This window comes from Sebastes fasciatus, chromosome 20 (genome assembly GCF_043250625.1).
Source record: "Sebastes fasciatus isolate fSebFas1 chromosome 20, fSebFas1.pri, whole genome shotgun sequence".
NCBI lineage: Eukaryota > Metazoa > Chordata > Actinopteri > Perciformes > Sebastidae > Sebastes > Sebastes fasciatus.
The window spans coordinates 15,698,420-15,724,086 of NC_133814.1; the positions used below are offsets into that span (position 1 = coordinate 15,698,420).

The 25,667-nt window shown below is 39.6% G+C and overlaps 1 protein-coding gene across 2 annotated transcripts in view; it reads right to left on the reverse strand.

Annotated features, from left to right (window-relative positions):
* atrnl1b (attractin-like 1b) overlaps positions 1-25,667 on the reverse strand; it is a 76,244-nt gene that overhangs the window by 28,138 nt on the left and 22,439 nt on the right. For both annotated transcript variants that reach the window (XM_074620980.1, XM_074620979.1), the window contains 7 exons: positions 21,794-22,030; positions 20,005-20,142; positions 17,661-17,754; positions 7,951-8,003; positions 5,355-5,449; positions 5,066-5,144; positions 2,235-2,392 (listed from right to left, as the gene is read on the reverse strand). In XM_074620980.1, the coding sequence (XP_074477081.1) occupies positions 2,235-2,392; positions 5,066-5,144; positions 5,355-5,449; positions 7,951-8,003; positions 17,661-17,754; positions 20,005-20,142; positions 21,794-22,030 (854 nt within the window). The remainder of the gene's footprint in view (positions 1-2,234; positions 2,393-5,065; positions 5,145-5,354; positions 5,450-7,950; positions 8,004-17,660; positions 17,755-20,004; positions 20,143-21,793; positions 22,031-25,667) is intronic.

Here is a 25,667-nt window from a genome sequence, read left to right on the forward strand (position 1 = left end):
ATTACATTGAACAGTCCTCTTGGGTAACAATAATGATGTCTCAGAAATATCTTCGCTCAGGAAGACCTCCCTTTACTATCTTTAGCCACATTTAAATGCTTATTTTATGGGCTCACACCCTAAACACAAGGCTCATAAGTGCATTCTCAAATTCTGCTTTATCTCGTCCACGCTCTCACTCCTGCACCATAAAAGGCAAACAGAGGAAAGAGAGACCTTATCCTGTTACAAAAAGCTATTTGCTTTAACAGCTCGGGCCAGTCCATAATAAATAAGTGACTGTTGGGCCAGGAAATCTAATAGAAAACTATTACTGGGCCACCTCCACGGATGGACTGACCCCGGAGATATTATCGCTACGCCGTGGTCCAATCATCTGCCTTGTGAAAGGGAGGCACAGAACAATATAAAAATCAATACTTGGAAGTGGGCTAATTAGCAAAAAGGGAATTGTGTGCTTTTATTACAAATGATAATTGCATCTATCATATTTCTCAGTAAAAGTGTCTCGTTTGAGCGTACATTGCTGCAGACTGAATGGCTTTTATTTACTTTTTGCCGTACATATATTATCACCTATATCATCTATACCTATATTATCACCTTTTAAAGGTGCAGTTTGTAGGATTTGGCAGCATCTAGCGGTGAGGTTGCAGATTGCAACCAACTGAAACTTCTCCTGTGTGCCAAGCGTGAAGGAGAACTACGGTGGCTGAAGTGAAAACGCGAATGGCTCTATCTAAGAGAAGAGAAGAGGACCCGGTCACTATGTAGATATAAAAGGCTCATTCTAAGGTAACGAAAACATAACGATTCTTATTTTCAGGTGATTATACACTAAAGAAAACATACTTATTAATAGGGGTGTAAGAAAATATTGAAAATATTGATTATCATGATATTATGTTTTGTGATACTGTATCGGTTCTCAAAAAGACTATTGACTTTTGGCTGATTTTAGCCCTACAAACGCCAAAGTGTGTCACTGAGTGATGAAGTTACATGATTGGCTGGCCGAGAGTTGGAGTTTCCTCATTGGCCGTTGATCTTTCAAAATTAAAAGACAAGGAACAGTCCTTAAAGCAAATGAGCCCGTCCAGCGCGACGCGTCCGGCTCACAAAACTTGGTCCAAGCTGTGAAACTAGGCGATCTAGTTCTAAAATGAAACGAGATTCAGCCGTGGCATCGCCTGTTTCTCGCTTTTCAGAAGTAGATTTTGGTGGATTGTTTAGACGGAATAACAGAAAGTTTACGAGCAGGCTGCCATGTCGTTTCATGTTTGAAACGGCAAGCAGGAAACCAGAGACCAATCAGGTGCATTCAACAAGAAACCCTTGAACGGCCAATTCAGTGGAGCAGCGCGTCCCCTAGCGTCCTCGCTGGACCTGGTGGACATGTAGCGCTGCATTTAACATTATAAACATGACCACTGACTATTTGTGTAACAATCTAGCCACAGATTCACAGATTGACCGTACACGGTCCAGACATATACTCAGTATTGACCGAATCTTGTTAATTAATAGTTTGCATGCAAAGATATATAAATCACAATTGAATCGTAACCCCTGCATCGTGATACATATCGTATCGCCAGATTCTTGCCTTGCTTATTAATATTATATTCCATTTCTGCCAATATATCCCCCTAAATGCTACACACTGTTCCTTCAAGAGAATATGTTGAAGTTGTTACCATTCAGTTGCCTATTTACACATCCTGCAGACACGGAGCAGCATTATTATTCATTTGGAGTCTTTTATCGCCTGTTAGACTAAACCGTGAATATATTTTGACAATAGCTTAATTATTGTTTTCCAGCAAAACCCCACATAACTGACAGCAAATGGTATTTATTTTTCACAGCGTTGTATTTTTCGCCCCATCCACCACATCAAAGCCTCAATCTCCTCCGTTCAGAAAGAGGGGCAGGAAAGGTTAAATGGTGCTTTGCTTTCGCCCGCTGCAAAAAAAACAGCTGTGCACCTATATGCACGCTAACCAGCGCTCATTAAAATCTGTAATTAGAATAAAGTGCACTTGAAATCACCCTGAGCAACAACAACAAGCTCTGCATCTGCAGAAGCTGAGCCTGCCTCTCTTTATGTACTGTATGCGGGACCAATTGTTCATCAATGGGATGACTATATATATACTGTATATCTGTATATCACACAGAACTGAGAAAGGATTAGATCGCCGAGCTATCTGCGTCATAAACACGGTCCTTACCTGGATCTTGATTGGCCATGAGAAGTTACTGACGTAGACGTAAAAGGTGATATTGGGGTTGCTTCTAAAGGTGAACTTCTCACAGGAGAAACTGTCTCTGTACTCCTTGATGTTCGTTTTGGACACGATGGGCACCTCCTCTCCAGAGATGGTTCCAGCTGTTGGGGCAAAGAGTTCACGTTAAGCACGCTTACCATTTCAGATAGCACACCTACATAAAGAGATGGAGCTGGAGCGGCTGCAAACGTATCATTATGAATCCATTAATGGGTTTATCTAGCAAAGCTCTCATAAGCAATTATTATTATCATTATGTCTTAAGTGCATTAAACTTCTTTTTGGGTTGGCCTAAAAGAGAGTGGAGCTTTATTTTGTAATTATACGTGCCGTCCATATTTTATTGTTAAATGGACGTGGGAGAAAAGCACAGCTTGAGAGAGGGACTGAAATGCTGCTGTCGATAGGTCAGGACTGAGTCATGTTAGCACATAGTCATCATTTGAATCCATATCACCACTATCAGCTAATGCATTTAGTGAATCTGAGACCCAGAATCTAGCTTTTTATGCCCCTGGGGCGGATGTAGTCTATACGAGGGCAACAAAAATCTGCAAAGATCAGCTATTATTTATTATAAATGCATGTTTGTGTCCATTTATGTTCAGTATTCATGAGCAGGGGGTGTTATTTTATTTCACAACAGCCCCAAAACTGCTTGTTTCGTTCAATAAAATTCAATATGGTCAAAACTGAAGTAAACTTTTGAGTGTTTTGTTTATATAAGATTCTTAATGCCCCATCATGACATAAAAACTAATTCATTTCCGACTACAACGCCAGTCTATTTTTCCGTCTATCTAAATGCTTCATTTCTTATTCTTCCTCGTGTCAGTGGGTCCTCAACATTGACATTCCAACCCACAGCCCTGAAACAAAAGCACTGAAAATGACAGCTTGAGTGTGGCTACGTGAGCACGTTTATCTTAATTGAAATCACCCTCCTCCTCCCACCCAAAGGCGCCTCAACGCTCTTCGTCGATTGTGAAGAGGCTCCCGTTCCTTCTGAGACACAATATCTTTTGCGGGGGAAAGGGGACCCAACTTCAAATATTAATGACGGTGCTCCGAAAGAAGGTTAAGGTGGCGTAGAGGTGGTGGGGAGGGGGCTGGGGGGCGCAGGAGGTTAACGTGTTTTCGTGGTTGGGAAAATGTCAGTGTTGTGGGGACGGAGAAAGTGGCAGATGACTTGAGAGGAGGGGAGGGCAGCAGATAAATGGTGGCACTGGACGACTGCAGTGTCCTTGGGTGTCTTTACTCAGGGGACCTATAATACCCAGTCAACAGTGACACAGTGAAAACAGAGGGTACATTATTGTTCCTGCTATAGCTGTTACACCAACTGATTACATTATTATTCTAATAAATACATTAAAAAAATATATAACAAAAAAGCCAAATTATCTAAATTAGAAACTCAATTTCAGTTAAGTGAATGTGTTGGCAACCAAATTGTATATTAATATTATGGGTAAACGTTTTGTCATTACATACAGCTAAAATGAATGCAAATTTTTAAACAAAGGTTTTTGACTGATAATATTTAGGTCAGTTTGAACATTTCATGTTTTCTGTGAATATTGTGGAAGTAGGTGATTATATTTGCAATAGGTACATTTTTGGTATTGAAATGACAATAAATAAAGACAGTGTGTGATACCTTTTGACCCGACTCTCTAATAGCATTTGTGACCTGAGCCATTTATTTAGTGTAGTGTAGAAGTGTAGAATACATTTTTCACTGCATAATTATTTTGCTTTTTTCACTAATTTGTGCAGAAGATGAGAATATGTATTTCACAGACTAATGGGTGGATTTGCAAAACAATGAGAAGAGTAAAATAAAACTCATTAACCAATGGGCTGTTGACAGAAAATTCATCGAAGGGGAGACACTACAGGCAAAAAAAATATTTATTCACTGGTCAATTTTGAGATTTTTAACTATTTTGTTTCCACAACATGTCTTGTCATGTCAGACTAGTGGAAAGAAAACATCCAAAATACTCATTTAGCTCTTTATTTTACTACACTTTGTCTATTTGTGTCTGTAGATTTCTCCTGAATTCACCAAAAGTTAGCATTAGATATTGCCTCATTTGCGTATTTAAACATAACATAAAACACTTGTAAAAAACAACTGTCTTTATGTAAGTAATCAACTGGAGAGGATTCATGGTGATATATGTTAGTTAAAATATTTTGTATCCTATTCACCTGTAGTTTCTTGCAAAATGTATGTAATATTACAATACATACCTTTAAAGGCCGTTTTATCAAAACACATTTCTCATTCTGAACTAGAAATCTCCACTTCAGCAGCACTTACATCCACCAAACTTTCCAGCTTCATTCCTATCTATATTCTGAAGGTTTTTACAGAGGGGTTTGCTCATATATCATTCACAGCCTGATTAATATAAGATTTTTTTATAGATGCAAGGAGTGATAAAAAGAGATATCCAAAATGCCCTCTGTAAAAACCTTGGACTCCAATATGTCAACAAAATGAAACAAGAATTTTAATCAGATTTTATCCAATGTTCAGATTTTCAGTAATCAACCGGGGATGTTTAATGGTGTTATCTATTAGTTAAATGTTTTACCCTTTTCACCTGGGGTGTCTCCCCTTAAATTAAAACTAAACTTTATATAAACAGATTGGAATCAATGTATAAATAACATGAGCAAATGGGCTGTGTACACTTTTCCATCCTCGTCAAGGTCTCTCTCAAACAGTGTTTTTACAGCACAATAATAAAGTAATAAATTACCTGTTGATCCCACCGACCAGGTGATGTTGAGGTTAAAGTTGTTGGATGCATTAATGGACATGTCCAAGTTCTTGTTGGCCTTCGGAGGGAGAACATAAAACAAAATCAATGTAGTTAAATATAAGATAAACTGATAATATCCCACCAGAGCATCATTATAGTAGAGTACATCATAAAAGCAGAGATATTATAAAAAGGTTATGCAATTCAACAAGGATTCAGGGAGCCTTGAACAATTTATGGGCTGTTTCAGACTCGTCTCTGTGTCGGTGTAGAACCAGACAGTTACCTGCTCAGGTGAGGCCATAAAGTTGATGGCAGTGTAGTGATTATCATCTTCTTGGATGAGACTGAAGGTGAACTGGTAGTCGATCAGGAGATTGTCTATTGTGAAAAAAACAGACAGGAAAGACAGGTTTCATATCCTTTCCTATCATTAGACAGTAAACTGAACATCATAATAATAATAATAATAATAATAACAATAATAATGAGTGTGAACTTTCTGAAGAATACACACAATCTAAGCTGCCAGCTTACACTACTAGAGAGTCTGCTATGACAGCATAAATATAGAGAGATATGATCAAAAGAAACTTCCATGCGAAAGACTGAATGATGGAGACAAGTGAAATCAAAATGTCTGTAATCAAATCCAATGACAGCAATCAGGGTGTACAATTTTCTCATCAAGCAGAGAGCGAGTAGGAATACCTGACCCTGACAGCGAGCGCTCAAAATTCCCCTGCGGCGATTAATAAAGTATCAAATTATCTATTAATAGTGGTCACATATGAATTCACTAGTACATACTGATCTTTGATTGTATCCTCAATCACATTTGTACCATGGATGTTTAGTCATTCATTTTTTGTTTGAAAGTAATGGGGCAGTAGATGATAGGTGTGTATTGACAAGAATCTGGCGATACGATATACGTATCAGGATACAGGGGTTACGTTTCATTATTACACGGCTTTGTTGAATACTCGATTCTGATTGGTCAATCACAGCGTTCTATGGTCTGTTATTTCTTTATAGCAGACCGTTGCTATGTATAACAGACCGTTGCTATGGGTGCAGTTCTGATGTCGGACTCTGACGGACATCAAATTATTGATTTCTTAAGTAGGTAGCTGTTTAATAAGCGGGATAATGTACAGCTAGTGGGTCATCGTTGTGAAATAAACCCCTTCAGGGCGATACCTCCGTTTCGCCCTGTCAGGGTTTATTTCACAACAATGACCCGCTAGCTGTAAAATATCACTTACATATATCACGATATATTGCGATACTTTAGGCAAAGCAATATATTGCAATTTTTGAAATCTTATTTTAGGAAAACTGCACTGCCATATGCATAAAACGGTGGTCTTGCATCGCCCTGAAGTGGTTTATTTCACAACAATGACCCACTAGCTGTACATTATCCCGCTTATTACACGACTACATATTTAAGAAATCAATAATTTGACACAATAATGGTCCACCAGAGTCCGAGATCAGAAATGCGCCCATAGTAACGGTCTGTTATACATAACGGTCTGCTATAAGGAAATAACAGACCGCAGAACGCCGTGATTGACCAATCACAATCAAGTATTCAACAAAGCCGTGTAATAATGTCTAATATCAATATTCTGTGCAATAACAACATTTTATATGTGCAATAATGTGAATTTCAACCATTCAGTCTGTCAACTATTATATTTTATTTTACTGTTCATTAATTTATTATATCTTTACTGTTTACTTACTTATTTATTATATCTTGTTTTGTTTTTTACTGATGCTTCTTGTTGTTGCAGCCCACTTTGCTACTGTAACACAGCAAATTTTCCTGCTGTGGGGCTAATAAAGGAACATCTTATTTAATCTTTTAATGGATGTTTGTGTGTAAATTGGTGTAAAATCAAACCTGACAGGTTTCTGTTTGATTGCATGCGTAGTTACGTATGCATCTGATAGTCAGAGGGTTTAAATAGAACAAACAGTTGTGGGAGACTGCAGCAGTGAGAAGTCGACTAAAAATACACACTGTGAAGTAGCTGGATAACGTCACAGCATGTTAATCCATGCTCAATGGCCTTTCAGATAGTCAGGGGTGTCATGTTTACAATACTGTGTAACAGAGCTTAATAGAAAGTCTCGGCGGTGTGCAGAGGTTAAAGCAAGCTCCGGGCTTTTAGCTCCCGTCTCCCCCTCATTGAGCCCGGTGTCAGGCTATGGCATTTCAAAAAAAGGGGGACAAAAAACTTGGCAAAGGCTCTGTTGTCAGTGGCAGAGTGTTGAAAGAGAGATACTGCCGCAGCACCGTGAAGGACATGCAAATAAACACACGAAGCACAAACATGTACAGCATACACAGGAATACCGGGGCACTCGGTGTCTACATTGTTCTCTTTCTTTTTGCATCACTCACCTTGATATATTTCCCCTCGTACTTCGCACTCGCGTCAAACTAACATTTGGTCAACTTTTCTAAATTAATGAATGAGTAGGTGGGGTGATTGAGGGAGTGAGTAGACAAGTGGAGGGTTTTTACTCCTCCGTCTCCTTGATTAGCTCAATCACTCACTCCTTCTGATGCACTTGACATTTTCACGACAAGTCATTCTGTCTCTGAACAAGCGCCCCTGGTGCCAAAGTGCTAAAATGCTCCATCTGCCGTGAGCGGAAGAGTGGAAGTAGAGAGAGAGAGAGAAAGAGAGAGAGAGAAAGAAAAGCAGAGAGAATAGCCAAGAATAATCAAGGAGGTGTGTGTGTGTGTGTGTGTGTGTGTGTGTGTGTGTGTGTCTGTGTGCGTGTGTGTCTGTGTGTGTGTGTGTGTGAGTGCGTACGAGCCGTCTCTACAGCAAGTAGCTGTCCAGTGCAGAATTACTCACAGTAACAGGTTCCTCTGAGTGGATTGCCAAGGTAACGGTTTTCTGAGTCACATCTGCAAGTGAGGAAAACAGAGAGAGGAGAGAACAAGATGAAGAAGAGCGCTAACAGATTGAGAGCAAGAATGGCTCCTTATCAGGAGCGGTGTACGCCAAGCAGCGCCAGCGCATTAGCTCCTGCTGTTGGCGCCTCATCAAGTCTCTTACTTCTGACAAAGAGGAAATAATCTGATAGTTTGCAAAAGTTAATTAGTTTTTACTTTTGTTTATCAAAGCAACACAGTGCCATGCGACAAACTTTATGTACCACCTGATCACAGAGAGCGGCATCGACAAGTATTAAGTTTAATCCCTTAAAGTCCTCGGAGCAAACAGCACAACTTATGTAAATGAACTTGATTATTTGAGATATATAAATGCTAAATTGAGATGTGAAAGCCAAATCAAGAATAAGCACAAATCAAGGTGCATCCTTTTTTTAAGGAATGGATCAGATAAGAGGTATACAGAGTTATACGGAGAAATGCAAACTTCCTAACAGGTTAGAAAGAGCTCAGGGCGAGTTTTAACTTTGTCGTGTTTATTAATAATCAGAGCTTTAGGATTCAGACTAGATAATCAGAGCTCGGGGTGAACACCATCACAACGCTCACAGGGCATGACTTGTTTACCTTTGATTGCAAAATGATCGCCCCGTTACTTTTGATTCACCCCTCGATTCATAGACTTGTTAAAAAATTATTTTTTTTGGAGATAAGCCAGAAAGATCAGGGATAATAACTCTATTATGGAGTGAAGTTTAGTATCCAAAGTATTAAAGTGCAAAATATCTCTTAACCATAACCATAAATATCTTTTACAACAATTAGCATGTAAACAAACCTAAACCTTAATAAAAACAAACTAAATAAGACCTTTTTTAGTTTACTTTAAAAGTTTCCCTTTTAAACTTGGGTCTCTAAGTATTCTGTCTCAAATGATATTTACTTTATAACTTGGGTCTTGAAATGTTTTGTCTATAACTTTATTAATCCTATTTTGACGCTTTTAATTGCATGGTTCTTTTGTGTAAATTGTTTTAATGTTGTATTCTGATTGTTTTACACTTTAGGTGAAGCACTTGGAGATTTCACTGTATTTTAAAGTGCGCTGTATAAATTAAATTCATAATTATTGTTTTAAAATGCTACAAATAACCCTGATCAAGACTACATTTGGTCATTTCTGGCGGCTGTTTACATCTGCATGGACCAAAGCTCCTCAATAGAAACCTCATACAGAAGCGTGTGATCAAGATATTGATGCACACACAGGAGGCATGGCGAACATCAGGAGGAAATATGAGTACAATTATATGCTATGTCTTTCTTTCCCTAAAAATGTGCATCAACATGATGTAACCTTGCATTTTTATTTATGCTGTTCAGTCTGTTAGAAAGTACTCCTAACTCTTCTAGCATTTCAAAAACTGTTTTTCATGGGTACATGTAGGGCTGCAACTAACAATTATTTTCATCATCGATGAAAAGTTGTTTGGTCTATAAAATGCCAGAAAATGGTGAAAAATGTCGATCATTGTCTCCGAAAACCCAAGATGATAACCTCAAATGTCTTGTTTTATCAACAACTCAAAGATATATAGTCATAGAGGAGTAAAGAAACCAGAAGTTATTCACATTTAAGAAGCTGAAAACAGAGAATTTGTTTTCTCAAAAAATTACTCAAACCGATGAAGCGATTATCAAAAATAATTTGATAGTTTACAACTAATCGTTGCAGCTCTAGTTACATGCATTCATTTATACCCTAAGCACAGTTAAAAAAACGACACTAATGGTCTTCACGAGGGAAGAAATATACAGTTTAATATCCCCTTTAAAGACCCAGTGAAGCAAAAAAAATATATACTTTTTCCAATTCTTATGACAACACAAATCTAAAACTGGGACAAATAAGACACAAACAAAAGGTAGTCATTTCCAGATAAAAAAAGAACTATAATTACCCTGTGCTTAACCCAGGGTTTGTGTTTGTAGCAAGTGTGAAATGACTGTAAGCCCAGGGCCAATGAATCTGTAACTCCTGCTAATGAGGGTCCTAACCCAGGGCTAAACACGGTGTGAAAATTGGACAATTACCGACTTCCATTTACCTCCAATCCATTGTTGTTAGTTGACAAACTGTCCTCACAAATAGCAAATACACTGAATCTTGACAATGAAAAGATGCACATCTTTAAACCTTGCAGTGATTCACGGCTGTGCGTACTGTATGAACTTGATTCTGCAGAGGTGGAATTAATACGTTTCTAAAGTAACAGCCTTTACTCAGACTTTTTCTTATGCATTTGTTAAATACAAGGTTATGAATGAGTTTCTTAGGGTCCTGTGAGGTCTTGCGATTTGCTCAAACCACCGCAGTTTAACACAACACACAATTTTCACACAGATATCGTGGCATCAGCCAAAATACTCTGACTTTTAAATTAAGTGCTGCCGAGCAAAATGATTTAACATCCGCAGAGTGCCATCGACTGTTCTGCGTGTGCATGAGTGTGTTTTATCAGGCTCATGGCTTTCCAAAAGGCCTGTAATGAGGAGGAACATATGGCAGCGTTCATTGGATTACAGTGTTCTTCTTTATCTCCTTTTTAATGCATCTCTCCGCTCCATCTCTCAATATTTATCTGTCTCCAATTCACTCTGAACTGCTATGTCATCCCTCTGCTGTAAGAACAATTGCACTAATAAAGTGAAAACGGCGTTAAAACATACGAGATATCCATTATCGCGATGATTTCGTTTCCACGGTTGTTTTATCTCACAGACAACCAATTAGAGTTGCTAGAATGTGCATATCAGAGGCGGTGTCGAGGAGTCACCCAGCAAAAGGGGGGAAACGGAGCGAACCAGCTGAGAGACACCAACGCCACCGAGGAGGAGGAGGTGGTGGCCGATAGTGATGTTACGTTAGTTAGCGAATGACTCTGCCTCTAAAAATAACGCAACATCGGTTATTTTGTCGCATTTTGGATTCACGAGACAGACGCTGTCACCATCGACGGCATTACACACACACACACACAAATTTGTCAGTCAGATGTGGGTGGAGACGACACATCCGACATGTTCCAACACCTTAAATATCACCGAGGAGTAATAGAGGCACAACGTAGAGTAAAAAAAAGTTGGAACTTGAGCTCATATTTTAGCTCTGATTTAGTTTTAACCCTCAATAGACCCATTTCTGTCTTTTTAGGGGGTTACTGGGGGACTTTAGGGGGAGATAGCAGGTCAACGGTATATGTCACATAGAAGTGGTGTACATCATCTGAAAGCTGGAAGCACTGTGTGTCGAGTTGCTCTCTCTCTCTCTATATATATATATATATATATATATATATATATTGTCATATATAAGAAATAATTATTTAATAAATTAATGTATGAATAAAAATAAATAGTGTATAAGGGCTAAGAACATTATGATAGAAGGTGCTAAATTCAACGATTTTTACCACTTGAGAATTGATAAAAAATTATCAATAATCCGTCAAAAATTCCACATTAAGACACCAAGACCTTGAGGAACACAATAGAAAAAGCCATGCTTTTGACATTGGAGATTTCTGCAAGAATTGCATTTTTCGGCGATTAGACAGCGAGCTCTTCTGTTATGGAAACTGCTAAGAAACCCCCTTATTGTCAGTAAACCTAGGAAAGCCATCCATCCTCTGAATGCTCTAGGTCTGTAGTTTGTGGCTGTAAAGTTTCATGAGGCTGTGATTATCCTAGAGGTCATCATAAGTCAAGTTTATACAGCGAGGTCAAGTTCCAAAAAAAGGTCTCAATATATGAAACGGCTACTATGGGGACTAACATCATCAAACATTAATACAGTTGGGCTCATTGGATCCACAAGATTCTCAGCTTTACAGTGATACCCAATTTATGTAATTCCAAGACTGTTTAGGGACCCCAGTATGCAGAAATATTCAAATACACCATTTCAAATATTCAAATACACCAAAACTGCATGTTTTTTTTGCCCCAAACTGCATGTGATTATCATAAAGTGGGCATGTCTGTAAAGGGGAGACTCGTGGGTACCCATGGAAGCCATTTTCATTCACATATCTTGAGGTCAAAGGACTCCCTTTAAATATCACCATGCCAGTTTTCCCTCGCCAAAACACGATTGGTACCAATGGATTCATTAGGTTTACTAGTATCATATGATACCAGTTCACTTAGCTTTAGCTTTAAGATAGCCTGCTACAGTGACTACACTACACTGTCACAACAACAAAAAGTGACTTAAATTGTCACTTATCTCTTGTCCCCAACAGTTGTTTTCCTGGAGCTGCTGGTTACTCACAGGCACTCAGAGCTACATGCATGTTTTAACAATATTGAAGTGATATATCTACCCAGGATGTCCTGAAGGACAAGCATCGCTGCTCTGAATGATCTAATGGGGGGGCAGGACACTGAGCTGGGGAGGAGCCAGCTCCGCCGCTCTCACTGTTAATATTAAACAGGCAAGGACAGGACGGTAGAGTGCTCTTTTACCACGGTACAAAGGACGGGGGAACAAATGCCGCCACAGGCCTTTTGAACCTTACAGAACATCACTCCCGGGGCGTTTCAGCTGCCTGGCATTTGCGGATGGCAAAACACACACGCGCACCCCGCTCGTCGTGAAGTGTATAATGCAACTCCCCTACGCTGTATCTTAATTTAATCTACACCTGCATGCATGCGTGCACACATCTGAACTTCAGGCAATCCCCCCCCCCTCCACTGTATCTTAATTTGATCTACTTGGAACCTTTGTCTGTGCTTGTGCACACACTGGGATTAAACAGGCACACACACACAGAGAGGAAATGTGCTATGACCATATACAATGTCCTTCACACATACACGGGCCTGGAGCAAACATGTACACTCCTCAGAGCTACTTCTCCAACACAAGAAGAAGAATCTTGAATAATGTATGCATCCAAATGAGCGCTATAATAAGAAATATTTCCCTAACCGCTCTTGTTTGACTCATCACCGTAACGCAGCGCCGTGGACCCTCATCAATTGTTTACAAAAACAATTCTATTCTGCACCGATGCACCCTCCCGCTTCATTACTGCGGCTATTATTCGGCGGTCCTAATGGCGTTCGGTGCACGCATGTGTGAAAGCGTGCATGTGTGTACTGTTGTGTGTACACTGCGGTAAAAAGACAGAGTACCCTTGATGGAGGTCTTTGTTTAAGGGTTACTGCTGGGGATGGTGTGTTGAGTGGTCGGGGGAGAGAGACACTGATTACAGGTAATGAGACACCGGAAATTACATTACAAAAAAAGAGAACACCGCAACTGTTAGTCAATACACACACACTAATTAGATTACACTTGAATAAAATTGATTACTAACATGTTTGAATGTGAGAAAAACATCTTTTGAGATTAACACTGAAATAGCAGTTGTTGATAGTGACAATGCTAATCTAATTATAGTCTGAATGAGCAACATATTCTGGTGGTTTATGTTGCTGGCTAACTTTTTAAAGCTGATAATCAGTAATGGGCTGCAGGAACTGTTCCCATAACTGGTTCCAGAGCTGTATGGGCACATCCTCCTTCCCTCTAAACGGCTGATGATGATTGGCCTGCTGGTGCCTGGCCCCGTTCTGATACGCCGTTCTGATTTCGTAGTGTAGTCGTTTGTGTCAACTGTTAGCCACCTGCTACCCCGAGTGCCGCTCGCTGCATTGTGCTGCACTGCGTTCCATCTGGTCGCAGAAATTAATGTGACATTTGTGCAAAGTGTCATTTATTTACTGTCAAAGTCAACGGAAAAGCGCTGTTTTTTGCAGAGAGGTCTCACTCTCCCCCCCCCCCAGCCCCTCTTCCTCTCTGAGCGCTTCATGTGTTCTCTCACTCGATGGGTTTTTCTTGCGTGTTGTGTTTCCAAGGCTTTGACGTCATCTCCGTTGTATTATCCGAGACATGAACTTTGTGTTAATGATGCACTCTCTTTTTTTCTGTTCCAACATGTTGGTCGTCAGCACTCAGAATAACTACCAGGTTTCTGTTCTATTGGCTCCTATGAAAAAAACTGCTCCTAACACAAAAGGGGGTAACAGGTATTGATCCTTGTGTGCTTGATATTTCTCTGAGAAAAAAACAATATTGCCCGATACTGAGTGTTTAGAGCAGCAAATTCATGACCTGAATACAGGTTGGATTACTACAGTTTATATCAACCACTACAGTATAAAAGTATAGATGTAATCATATGAAAATGCTGCAGATTATGTACATAAATGTTTCTAAATCACAGACAATTTTCTTCTGCACACCAGCTAATGCAAAAACATGATTTACATACAGAGCATGATGCCTCTAACATGTTTGTCCACATGTAACTGTGTGTAAATTGTGTCTTTTTTCCATGTGATACGTGTAAATGTGCAGGCTGTGAAAACAAATTTCCCCCTCGGACAACAAAGCTTAACAATGCGAACAGCTGGCAAAACATATGGTTAGGTTACTCCTTGTGAAAATTAATTTTAAGGGAATTTCAAGTTGGGTGTTTACGGAACATTATTTAAAGTGATTATAAAAACAGGACATAGAGAAAACACAACTTTGAGATTTAAACCCGAAAGGTTAAAAGGAACCATGTGAAGTTTTTGACGACTAGTGGTGGACTATGGAGTGATGTTTCTATGAGTGGGTCCCTGTTTTGTTATGAACGAGCATGTGGAGAAACCATTCCACAACAATATAGCCATCTTAGGGCTGCCTCGTCTTAGTGGATTAGTCCATTAATCGGTCGTTTTGGTCATTTTTTATGCTTCTTTCATGCTGAATAACTTATTTCCAAGAAACTTTTAAACACATCTCTGGTAAAACAGAAGATTTAAATTGGTGCTTTTGTGTGATTCTTTTAGGTGAAACTCAGTTTTACAGATCTGTCAATTAAATCAACTAATCGTATGAGTGTTAGTCGACTAAGAGTTTCTTTCAAGGACAGCCATAAGCCATATGCCAACAAAGGCAAGGAAGAAGAACAAGCCTCAAGACCTCAAGATACACACAAAGTGTTTTGGTGAGAAAAAGAGCTTTTGTTCACAGGGTACCTTTAAGGGCGTCATGACTAATGTATGTGACTTTTGCTGACTAAACTGTCATTGGATGCGCACACTTTTTCTTTTTACTTCTAGTGCGAACTGCAGCTGACTTTACAAAGTATGTACTGTTGCATGCAGTATGCATACAACTGGGACATACTACTTTGTCATAACATCGCGTCTTGAGCTTTGACCCTATTGCTCGTGTATCCGATATTTATGATATCTGTCAATGAGCTGTCATCTGTCTGTAGGAGCTCTCTTGTCCACGGCTCAGTTAATATGACAGATCTTCCTGTGCACAGAGGATTGTGGGTCAGAATAGCCAGAGAAGCATCCTGGCTTGCACACTGCAAAATGTCACCGATGCATTTGACATACTATGTATTATTTGGGACGTACTGAATCTTTTTCTAGCATACTAAACCGTATAGTAGTATGGGTATTGGAACGCACCAACTGTATTCAGCGAGAAGATGTGTCAATAGAAGCAGTATGACACGTCCAAAATCTGACTAAACTTTAAATTATTTTTTTATCAAAAGGCTTCAGATTAATTTAAATTTGGTGTGAAATGTGTAACTGAACACATAACAAATTACAAAATCTGAACACAGGGAAAGTGAATACGTGACTTTGATCCAGTGTTAGAGATTTTGAGGATGTGATTTGAGAGACAAAGAGAGAGAGAGAGAAGGAGTGAGAGGGAGAGAGAGAGAGAGAGAACTCAAAGCATGGTGTGTGGGTGTGGATGTGCATCTGTGTTTGCCAGTGACCCCTCCATAACTCTTACTGCATTAAGGGTATTAAAAACATCAGAGTCCATTCTGCTTACAACTGGGAAAGCAGACAGCTAAGTGGAGATGGTCCTCCCACACTGGAGGGGAATCCACTGTGTCAGCAGAAATTGTGCTGGAGGTGGAGTTTCTGGCCAGTAATGCCAACTGATGTTTTTTTGTTTTTATACCGGCACCGAATCGTTACAACATCCAATCCTCCACATGAGGAGGAAGAGATCAGGAATCAATGCTCATGAACTTTGACCTCACAGTCTATGAATCCCATTATGTAATTAAAACAAAAGGGTTACTGAGAGTTAGGGCTGACCCGAACGCTTCGAAGCTTCGAGCGTTGCCATGGTAACCGACCTCTAAATCAGTATGGTGGAGATACAGACAGACAGTAGAACATGTCAGCCTGCTGCACTGTGCCGCGAAGCTTCGAATACCCTCGAATATTCGAAGCTTCGAAGCAAAACAAAAATGGTATTCGGCACAGCCCTACTGAGAGTCAGATTGTGAGGATTCAAAATTAGAGCTGAACGTTATGGAAAAATAATCAAATTGCATTTTTCTGGACCAATATTGTGTTTAATTATTAAGTTTTTTAAAGTATCTTCTGTATTATTCACTATACACAAGCAATAGATCATTCTATACTATGACCAACACAACATTGGATACACTCAACATATAAAATGCTCTTTCATGTATGCCAGGCCTGAAAAACTTCAATCCCAGTAGAATATTATAACTTGCAACTTCAAGCCTTGTAAACATGTAATATAATCAACATCACATCTTAAATAAAATCTGCCAATCAAAAACTAAGCACTGTGGAACAACAGGCCTGGTGTGAACATTAATAACTGAAAAATAAATATGAATCTTACTGATCTTTCCAGTCATTTTACATCACAATGTCGGTTTGAATGCGATTAATCGTTCAGACTTGTTCAAAATCAAATCAACCTAATTTCCATTTGATGTGTATATACTTATCTAGAATGTATACTTATCTATTAGTGTCTTTCGGACTTATCTATGACAGCACTCCAATACCAAACAAATGAACTGCTCTGACGTGACAAACAGAATTAAAGCGACAAACACACCGATCTAATCCTAATTCAGTATCTGTACAATAGTAAGGATTTGTTTTGGAAAAGTAAACATTTGGTAGAAACTCTTGTGGGTCCTTACCTTCCATAATGATGCATTATAATTAGTTTCAATGCAATGTTATCAATAATTTTGTCCGTTTATATTAAATCACAAGCAAGACTTGTTCTACTCCAACTTTCATGAATCTGTATTTATCCTGTTTAAGGGAGAGTTTTGAACTCGGTGTCGTAACAGAAGCTCTGTTCGTAAATATGTTGAAATCGCAGAACCAATATTCAGGTTTTTAAGGCAAAATATCACAAACAGCACACGACACCCTCCCATATGTGTCTGTCTCACTTGTCAAAATGGGTTTCCCTTAAAATAGCCTCGAGCGTTTCATCGTGGCTTCAACCCAAGTGATTACTGGCCCGGTGACAGGCGTCCCCAGAGACTCACTTTTGATTGACGTTACCTCAAGACAGTGAATTTCAGTTGGAACATTAACGGCGTATATCTCTCGTTTGACCTCTCTGTCGCAGATCTGAACTTTTGGAAATGGGGGTGAACTGAACTGACCTAATGTGGTACTAATATAAAGCTATGCTCTGAAAATGCAACCATTTAGAAATATGTGAGGCACTTCTGTTATTTCCATGTGTGTGTGCGTGTTTGTGTGTAAGCATGTGGTACTCACAGCTGGCACTGGTCTCCTTTGATCCCCTTGGTGGTGCAGAAGCACTTGCCAGTTAACACCTGGCACACACTTGCATGACCATTACACTTACAGGCTGCAGAGGGGCGACAAAACACAGAGAGAAAAGGGAGAACAGAGGGGACAGAGACATTGTTGATTAGCATCAAACAAAGCTGAAAATGTGGATTAAAGTGAAGCTTTGGTTTGCGCCCACAGTTTGTGATTGCCAACATCGGTTTTAAAGCTTTGAGCTCAGGATCTCCTGAGGGCACAATAAACCGTACAATTCCCACTACCTTGCCTGTGCCATAACAGTTGTTTTCGGCCACTTTTAAGCACCGGCGCTAGCAGTTTCCCATTGCTCGCAGTCGTTTGTGCTAAGCTAAGCTACCGACATCTGTTCTGCTGTACTGAACACGCACAGATGGAATTGATATTGATCTGGGTGAGAATGGTAAACAAGTGTATTTCCCAAAAGATTGGCTGAACTTCAAAGATCTGAGGCATGATGGAGAAAATATGCCCCCCCTAGATAGGACACCAAGATACCCGCTAGGCATTGTGTGTGTGTGTGTGTGTGTGTGTGTGTGTGTGTGTGTGTGAGTGTGTGTGGAATATATAATAAACAGTGCAGCAATAGATGTGTGAATTGGCTCCTTAAGTGCTTCTAGTGTGGCAGCCTTTCAGGTTTGCACTTGCAGGACAGACAAACTGACCTATTTGCATTCAGTTGACTGAGCTTTAACACACTGAGGAGGTGAATTACAGAAGGGTCAGTGGACAACCGTGCTAAACCTCCTTCGTAGCGCATTTCCCCAAGATGCTATATGTGAATATTTCCGGTGACAGGACTGCTTTTAACTGGAGTGTCGTAGCACTTTTCTCCGACACTTCTCGCTATTGACAGCTGGTGATACCGAAATTTAGTTAGCCCACTGTGCGTAAAAACAAATTTGCAATGGATCCCCTCGTCTTCACATTAAAGACATGCAGTAATGGCACATAATGATTTTGTGCCATTTCGTCCTCAGGCCTCCCGAAAGAATGAGAAAGAATATTCCCTAGACAGATGCTCACGTGTGTAGTTTCACTTTACAGGTTACAGATATAGCCCATACATTAACAGATGGTATCTGAGACCATAAAGCTCCCAGGTGTGTGTGTGTATGTGTGTGTCACAGTCTGGCAATTCAAACAATAGCCTCCATGTAATTTCTCAGGAATGCTATTCATGTCTCATAAGTGACAGGGATTGTGGGGTAAAAGCTCCGCAACCAGTCTTCAATCAATCCCCAATTTATTGACTAAACACCCTGAGAGTGTTATCAAATGCACATACAGTCATTTTATATGAAGTGAAATGCCCGTTACTGCGCTAACAACCTAATGTTTACACCCATTCCCCACATTAAATTCAGAAGGCATTATGTGCTTTTGCTTTGAAAACAAGAACGCTGTATAAATTATGGGCTGCAGTCGCTCACGGAAAATGTATTCTGCGTTGAGCAGGAGACACGGATAATAAATCTGCATTATGATGCGATTCAAAAAACTCGATCAAAACTGTTTTATATCCAGAGAGAAGAGTGTACCACACCCTGACAATTAAATCACTGCAGATATGTTGTTGGAATTTCTATCATGTCTTTATAATGTTGCACAAAACAGTCCTGTGTGTGTGTGTGTGTGAGTAGATCTGTTTATACAGAATTAAGATACATGACGCATTTCTATTTTCAACAGAGCAAGGCTTCAGGGTGTTATAAACCACAGAAACACGAAGTCAGTATTTGACCTTCAGCTTCACCTCCACTTCCCACAGTGTACCACATCTGCTCTAATGTCAGGAAAACACAGTTAATCTTTACTGAGACTGGTAATTTACACTGAGCTTTTTTGCCACAACAAATTTAAACCAGCAGAGACCAGATGTCTGTTTTTACCTTTAGTCATATTTCACTTTATGAAACCAACATATGGAGGAATATTCGCATTAATCAAACAGGACAAATTGTCACCAATTCTTATCAATACACAACAGTGCCCTCTGTTGGTTAAAACGCTGCATTACCGCATGTGTATCACGCAACATACTAATTAAGAATCCAATAAGTGGATCATATTCCTCTAAGAGTTTAATTATCATTAACACACACAGCGTCTCCAGTCCAAATAAAAGAAAATAGAGATTTTAATTTTGTGTTGTTTAAACTTCACTGAAATGAAATGTATACAGATGATTGAGGAAAATATTAAAGGGGGTTAAACTACATCAGTTGACTGAACAAGTAAATCCATTAAGTGTCATGTGTGTGCAGAATAACTCATTTCTGCGTGCACTCACCCTGGCATTTGCCGCCATTGGTCGGGTCTCCATGGTAACCAGGCATGCAGGTCTGGCAGTGGGGACCGGTGGTGAGGTTACGGCACTGTTCGCACACGCTGCCGTTCACACACGTGCTGTGGCCGTTGCACTGGCACGCTGGGAAAGAAACGAGAAAGCAAGGTCAGAGAATATGTTTGACTTTCTGCCTTTCAACTACATATTTAGGAAATAAGTGAAGATGAAATGTCAGATCTTAACACATTGAGCAACCACAGTTAATGTGTCCTTATTGTGGGTTAAACTGTGGGGGCAGATTATCTCTATGATTTGGGACAAGAAGGGTGAATTTCTGCCAACATGCATGCAGTCACTCTCCACCCTTCTGCAAGTCAGTTTCACTTTTTTGGAATAGTTGTTGTCTAGTTCACACAATCATTTTCATCACGCTCCCTGTAGCTAATAAAGGATTTGACACCAGCCCAACAGAACTTACACCTGGGGTTGTTGTTGTTGGTGTTGTTGTTGTTATTGCTTCCTGGAAAAGCCACAGACCCATTAGAGCTGTCAGTAGCTCGTGTCTGCCATGTCATATTAATTACTATTTAATCAACACTTGCCTTTTGAAATATTTTTAATGGCTGCAACTTTTAATGAACCTGCATCTATGTGTCCTATTGGAAATACCAATTAGACATCTAATGGAAAAAGAGTATAAAAATAAAGAGCGTTTATTAGGGCTGTCAAAGTTAACGCAAAATCGTTTTAACGCCACTAATTTCATTAACACAATCGATCTTTCGGAGGTTGTAGCGGTCTCAGTTTTAAAGCTAGAGTGAAGACACTGGCATCATATGAAACTTGAAAACCTAAGGAATCCATTGGTACCAACCAATTGTCATACTATCTTGTCTGAGGAGGTTAAATAACACCTCAAACTTGCATTACATTTTGACAAGGAAAAACTGGCATGGCCATTTTCAAAGGGGTCCCTTGACCTCTGACCTGAAGATACTGTATATAAATGAAAATGGGTTCTATGGGTACCCAGTCAAGTCAGCACACTGACACACTGACAGCTGTTATTGCCTGTTTGCCATGTTATGATTTGAGCATATTTTTTATGCTAAATGCAGTGACTGTGAGGGTTTCTGGACAATATTTGTCATTGTTATGTGTTGTTAATTGATTTCCAATAATAAATATATACATACATTTGCATAAAGCAAGCATATTTGAGTATTAAATACTAGTTTGTGATTAATCGCGATTAAATATTTTAATCGATTGACAGCCCTAGTGTTTATTTTATGTAAGATGGAAGTTAACCCTGTTTGTATTGATTTTTCACCCACAGTAAATATGGATTTTTTTTTATAATTTATTCCACCTTTGAGAATGCAAAAATAATTAAAAACACCGAGCTTCACACCTAAAGGCTTAAACTCATAATTAGGCAAAATATCACTAAATGTCACTCAGATTTCTCCGGGTTTTTACACATTATTGATACCACTGAGCCACTGAGCACGCCTCACATTCTCATATTACAACCATCTCTGAGCACATCATCGTCTTACATGACGTGGTCGAATGAACCGAGGGCTTTAATGACGGCATTAAATGGCTCATAGAGTCAGCAGGGAGGGATTGGTTGCATAGGGAATCTGTAACAGGACTCCTCGATAAGAACATCTTTTTAAACTTAAGACGTGACAGTCGATAGGTAATAACAAACCTCTCAAGAAGATACACTTATGACGCATGATCTGTAATTTCAGTAAGACAAAACAGGAAGTGGATCTCTTACCGGGGCAGTGAATGAAGGCCCACTCGTAGCCTTTGTCTTTGGGGCAGATGCCCGGCTCCAGGATCATGTCCTGGGACTGGACCTGCTGGCCCTGCTGCTTCGCCGGTCTCTTCATTGGCCCCCGGTAAGAGCCCTCCGTGCACAGGCCCTTCCCAGTGCTGCTGGGATCTCCACACCAGCCGCACTCAGGCTGCTCCAGGCATTGAGAACATGTCCGCAGGCCTGTGCAGTTCTGGGCTAAAAGGAGAGACGAAGGGTGAGAGACGTGCTACCAGTAACATACTGAAAAGTTTCCATTACTGTTGCACTCATCTGCCCTTTTTCAAAAGGATTTAAACCCCAAAGTGTTTGTTGTCTTTGTTTATATTCTTTTGTTAGCCACATTTGTAAAAATTATTTACCAGCGTAGTCGCCTTGAAACAAACAGCAGAATGCAAATTGTAACAACAATGTTGCCGCAAACAAAATCCTGAAGGATGTTGCTTTCAGGATTTTATTTTCTAGGAGCCTTTTTAAAACGGACAACTTCAGTCATTTCTTTAGCCTTTAACAGGACCCACAGATTAAGGAGCATTAATGTGCTTTGCACTGAAAACACAAGCTGTCGGGATAAGAGATTTGAGAGCACATAAGAAGATAAGAAGCAAGTGTTGAGACGGTTGATTGAGAGAAGAAAAAGCCATAGAAAGAGAGAGAAAATGTGTCAGCAAACCAGGGCCGGTGAAAAGTTTGTGATTCGAGCAAAGTTCAATGAAAGGCTTAAATGTGATGTGTGAAGTGGCAGCTCACTCTAAACCCAGAAACCCAAGGGAGCGATGCTGTTTTGTCAGTACGGGGGGGGACGAACTTTCAGGCCACTAAATTGCTTGACAAGTCTCAGCTCCGCCACTTGCCTGCCAGACAGACACTTGATGGGAGGGGAGGTGGGGGGGATATGCCACTACTATTTTAAAGAGACAAACACTGAGTGCTTTTACCTCAGTTTATGTCAAACAAATCTCCAGCTATCCTGCTAATGGACGTGAAACCATGGCAACGCGAGAACAATCAGTACAAAGTAAGGCCATTTAAGTTTGTTTTGATGACAGCACGCAAGTGGCAGATTTCTCACTAACATACCGTTCAGAGAGAAAAAGAAGCAGCTGGATGAGGACTTTTGTCTTGGCACAGCACACAAGCGTGTTGAAATGATAAAAAATCTGCCATAAAAACACTTTTTCCGCACGGATTTCGACAGATAAATCAATACGTGTGAACGCGAAATCTGACGCCTGGAGCTGGTGCATAAACTGGATGGCGGTTATGACTACAGCAAAACATGTGTCGCGTAAGTTTTCACCAGTCGAGCAAATATAAACCTGCCTACCTGGCCCCCCGAGTCTCTCGACAACACTGTCAAGTCTGAGTTTATTTATGGAAGCTTTCAGGTGCATTTTTTTAAAAAGTGAACGAGTTTAACTTCAGCAGTCAATCACAAATGACATCAAAATGTGACTTTTGAGGGAAAACTCCACTCTGCTGTCCAACGTCTCCTCTCAGTGGTTACTTTTACTTTAATCTGTGTCTGCAGGCTGTTTCGCTGCTCGCAAAGTGCTCTTGCTGGATTTCACAGACTACAAAGATTATTGATCTAAATGACAATCTCGCCACCTAAATATTTTTTTTCTCTGTCTGACAAATGTTGCTTTAAACCAACAAGTATCCTTACGAGTATGTGGACTTGTAGATCCAATTATGCAAAGAGTTTTACTCTCCGCAGCTTAAGAAGTTGTTTCTCTAGTAGGGATGCAAAACCAAACTGTAAAAAAACAAACTGTTCAATGACAAACTGAACCGTTGCACCACTATTAAATACAGGCCTGCTAATTATTTGATGGGATGTATAAAATCAGTGTTATGGCTTCATATAATATAGAAATATCATTCAATCAGTCAATCTAATTATATATTTTAGAGTACAAACACATTGGAAATGGTTATATTATTATTCTCCCTAATGTGCAAAACAAACCGAACCATAACTGAAACCGTGACCTAAAAATCCTCTTCAAATATGAAGAAATCTAGTTTTTAAAGACCAAAGCATACTAGTAGTGAATATTATGATGGCAGAGATACAGAATGATCATTTGCCATTACTTGCTAATGGCTTATTTTGCTATAAAAACACCATAAAAACACAACTAATCAACAGATAACAAGCCTAATGTCCCAATTTCAACAGCTGTTTCTCGGCTAGGGATGCAACTATGACTGTTTCCATAATCAGTTAATCTGCAGATTATTTTCTCAATTAATGATATAGTTTCCTCTATAAAATGACAGAAAATTGTGAATTACAAATTAGGGTTGACGATTATTTTCATTATCGATTAATTGGTCTGTCTTATCTGTATTTTCTCGATTAATCGATTAGTTGTTTGGTCTATTAAATGTCACAAAATGGTGAAAAATGTTTCCCAAAGCCCAAGATGACTTAACCTTTATTAGATTTGCCATATACTGTACATACAGGTACATACATGAAATTTGACCTCTGCATTTAATCCATCCTCAGGAGCAGTGTGCTGCTGAAAAAGCTCAAGGACACTTTGATATGCAGACAGTAGGAACGTCCTCAAATGTCTTGTTTTGTCCCTAATTCAAAGATATTCAGTTTACTGTCATAGAGGAGTAAAGAAACCAGAAACCAAACTAAGTGATTAATCGATTAATAGTTGCAGCTCTATTACAAATTATAAATTCCCAGAGCCAAAGGTGACATATTCAAATAGCTTATTTTGTCCCACCAACAGTCCAAAACACAATTTTACCATCATATATAACACATAAAGCAGTCAATTTAATGTGAAAAACAGGAGCCTCTGGGGCCATTTCGGCTTGAAAAAATAACTAAAACAATTAATCAATTATCAGAATATTTGCCAATTAATTGTAATTGTAATAATTAATCATTTCAGCTCACCTGCTGTACGTCTAGTCACCTACAGCGTAACTGCAGGAGCTGGAACAGTGGAGTTGATGTGGGGAGCACACAGACCGGTCCTAATATAAAAGATCAAATCAAGGACCAAGGAAAAAAATGCTACGAGGAAAACGGGAAAGTCAACTCGACCTTGCATGTTTAAAATTCTGTCTGAAGTAAATGCAGCTTCAGGGGATTGGCTTTTTGTTGATGAAACAGATAGACGGATGTGTTCACAGCAGAGATGAGACGTTGATGCGTTTGGTCTGACTGTTTGATCTGGTGAGATAACGCCACGCAGAAGATGAAGAGGTATTTTGGATCACGACTACTTACATGGCAGGTAGAAAGAGAGAGAAAGAGTCCTTCTCCATTGCAAAGCAACAAACTACCAACTATTTAGTAACTCACAAATAATTACTATTTGTTTAACATCTACTGGGAGCAGAAAATACATCACAGTCTGCCCTTTCAAAGCCCCCTGCAGGTAATGACGCTACAGGGCATTTTATCCTCCGTCTATGGTTTGAAGTACATGTATAGTGTACTCGGCATAAAGAAAAGCCTCTGTATGCACTGAAAATGAGGAGAAAAGAAGGTAAATAAGTGAGGTAATTCAAGACTTAAGTGATGATTGAACGTTTTAGAGCGAATGTGAAGGAGCAAAGTCAGACAGAGCAAACAGAAAATACAGAGAGAATTTATAGGATAACCTCCTCTGTCCTTCACGCCGAAAGGGACAAATTCCTCAAGACAAATATCCACAGTGCGCGGAAACGTCTCAGGGTTACCTAACACCAGCTGACGCAAATGAATTTGAGACCGCAACCTTCAGCTCCCTAAATTTGTTACTCGCTAAACTGATCCGAGATGTTTTTTACGATGTGACACAACCATGGGGATAATTCA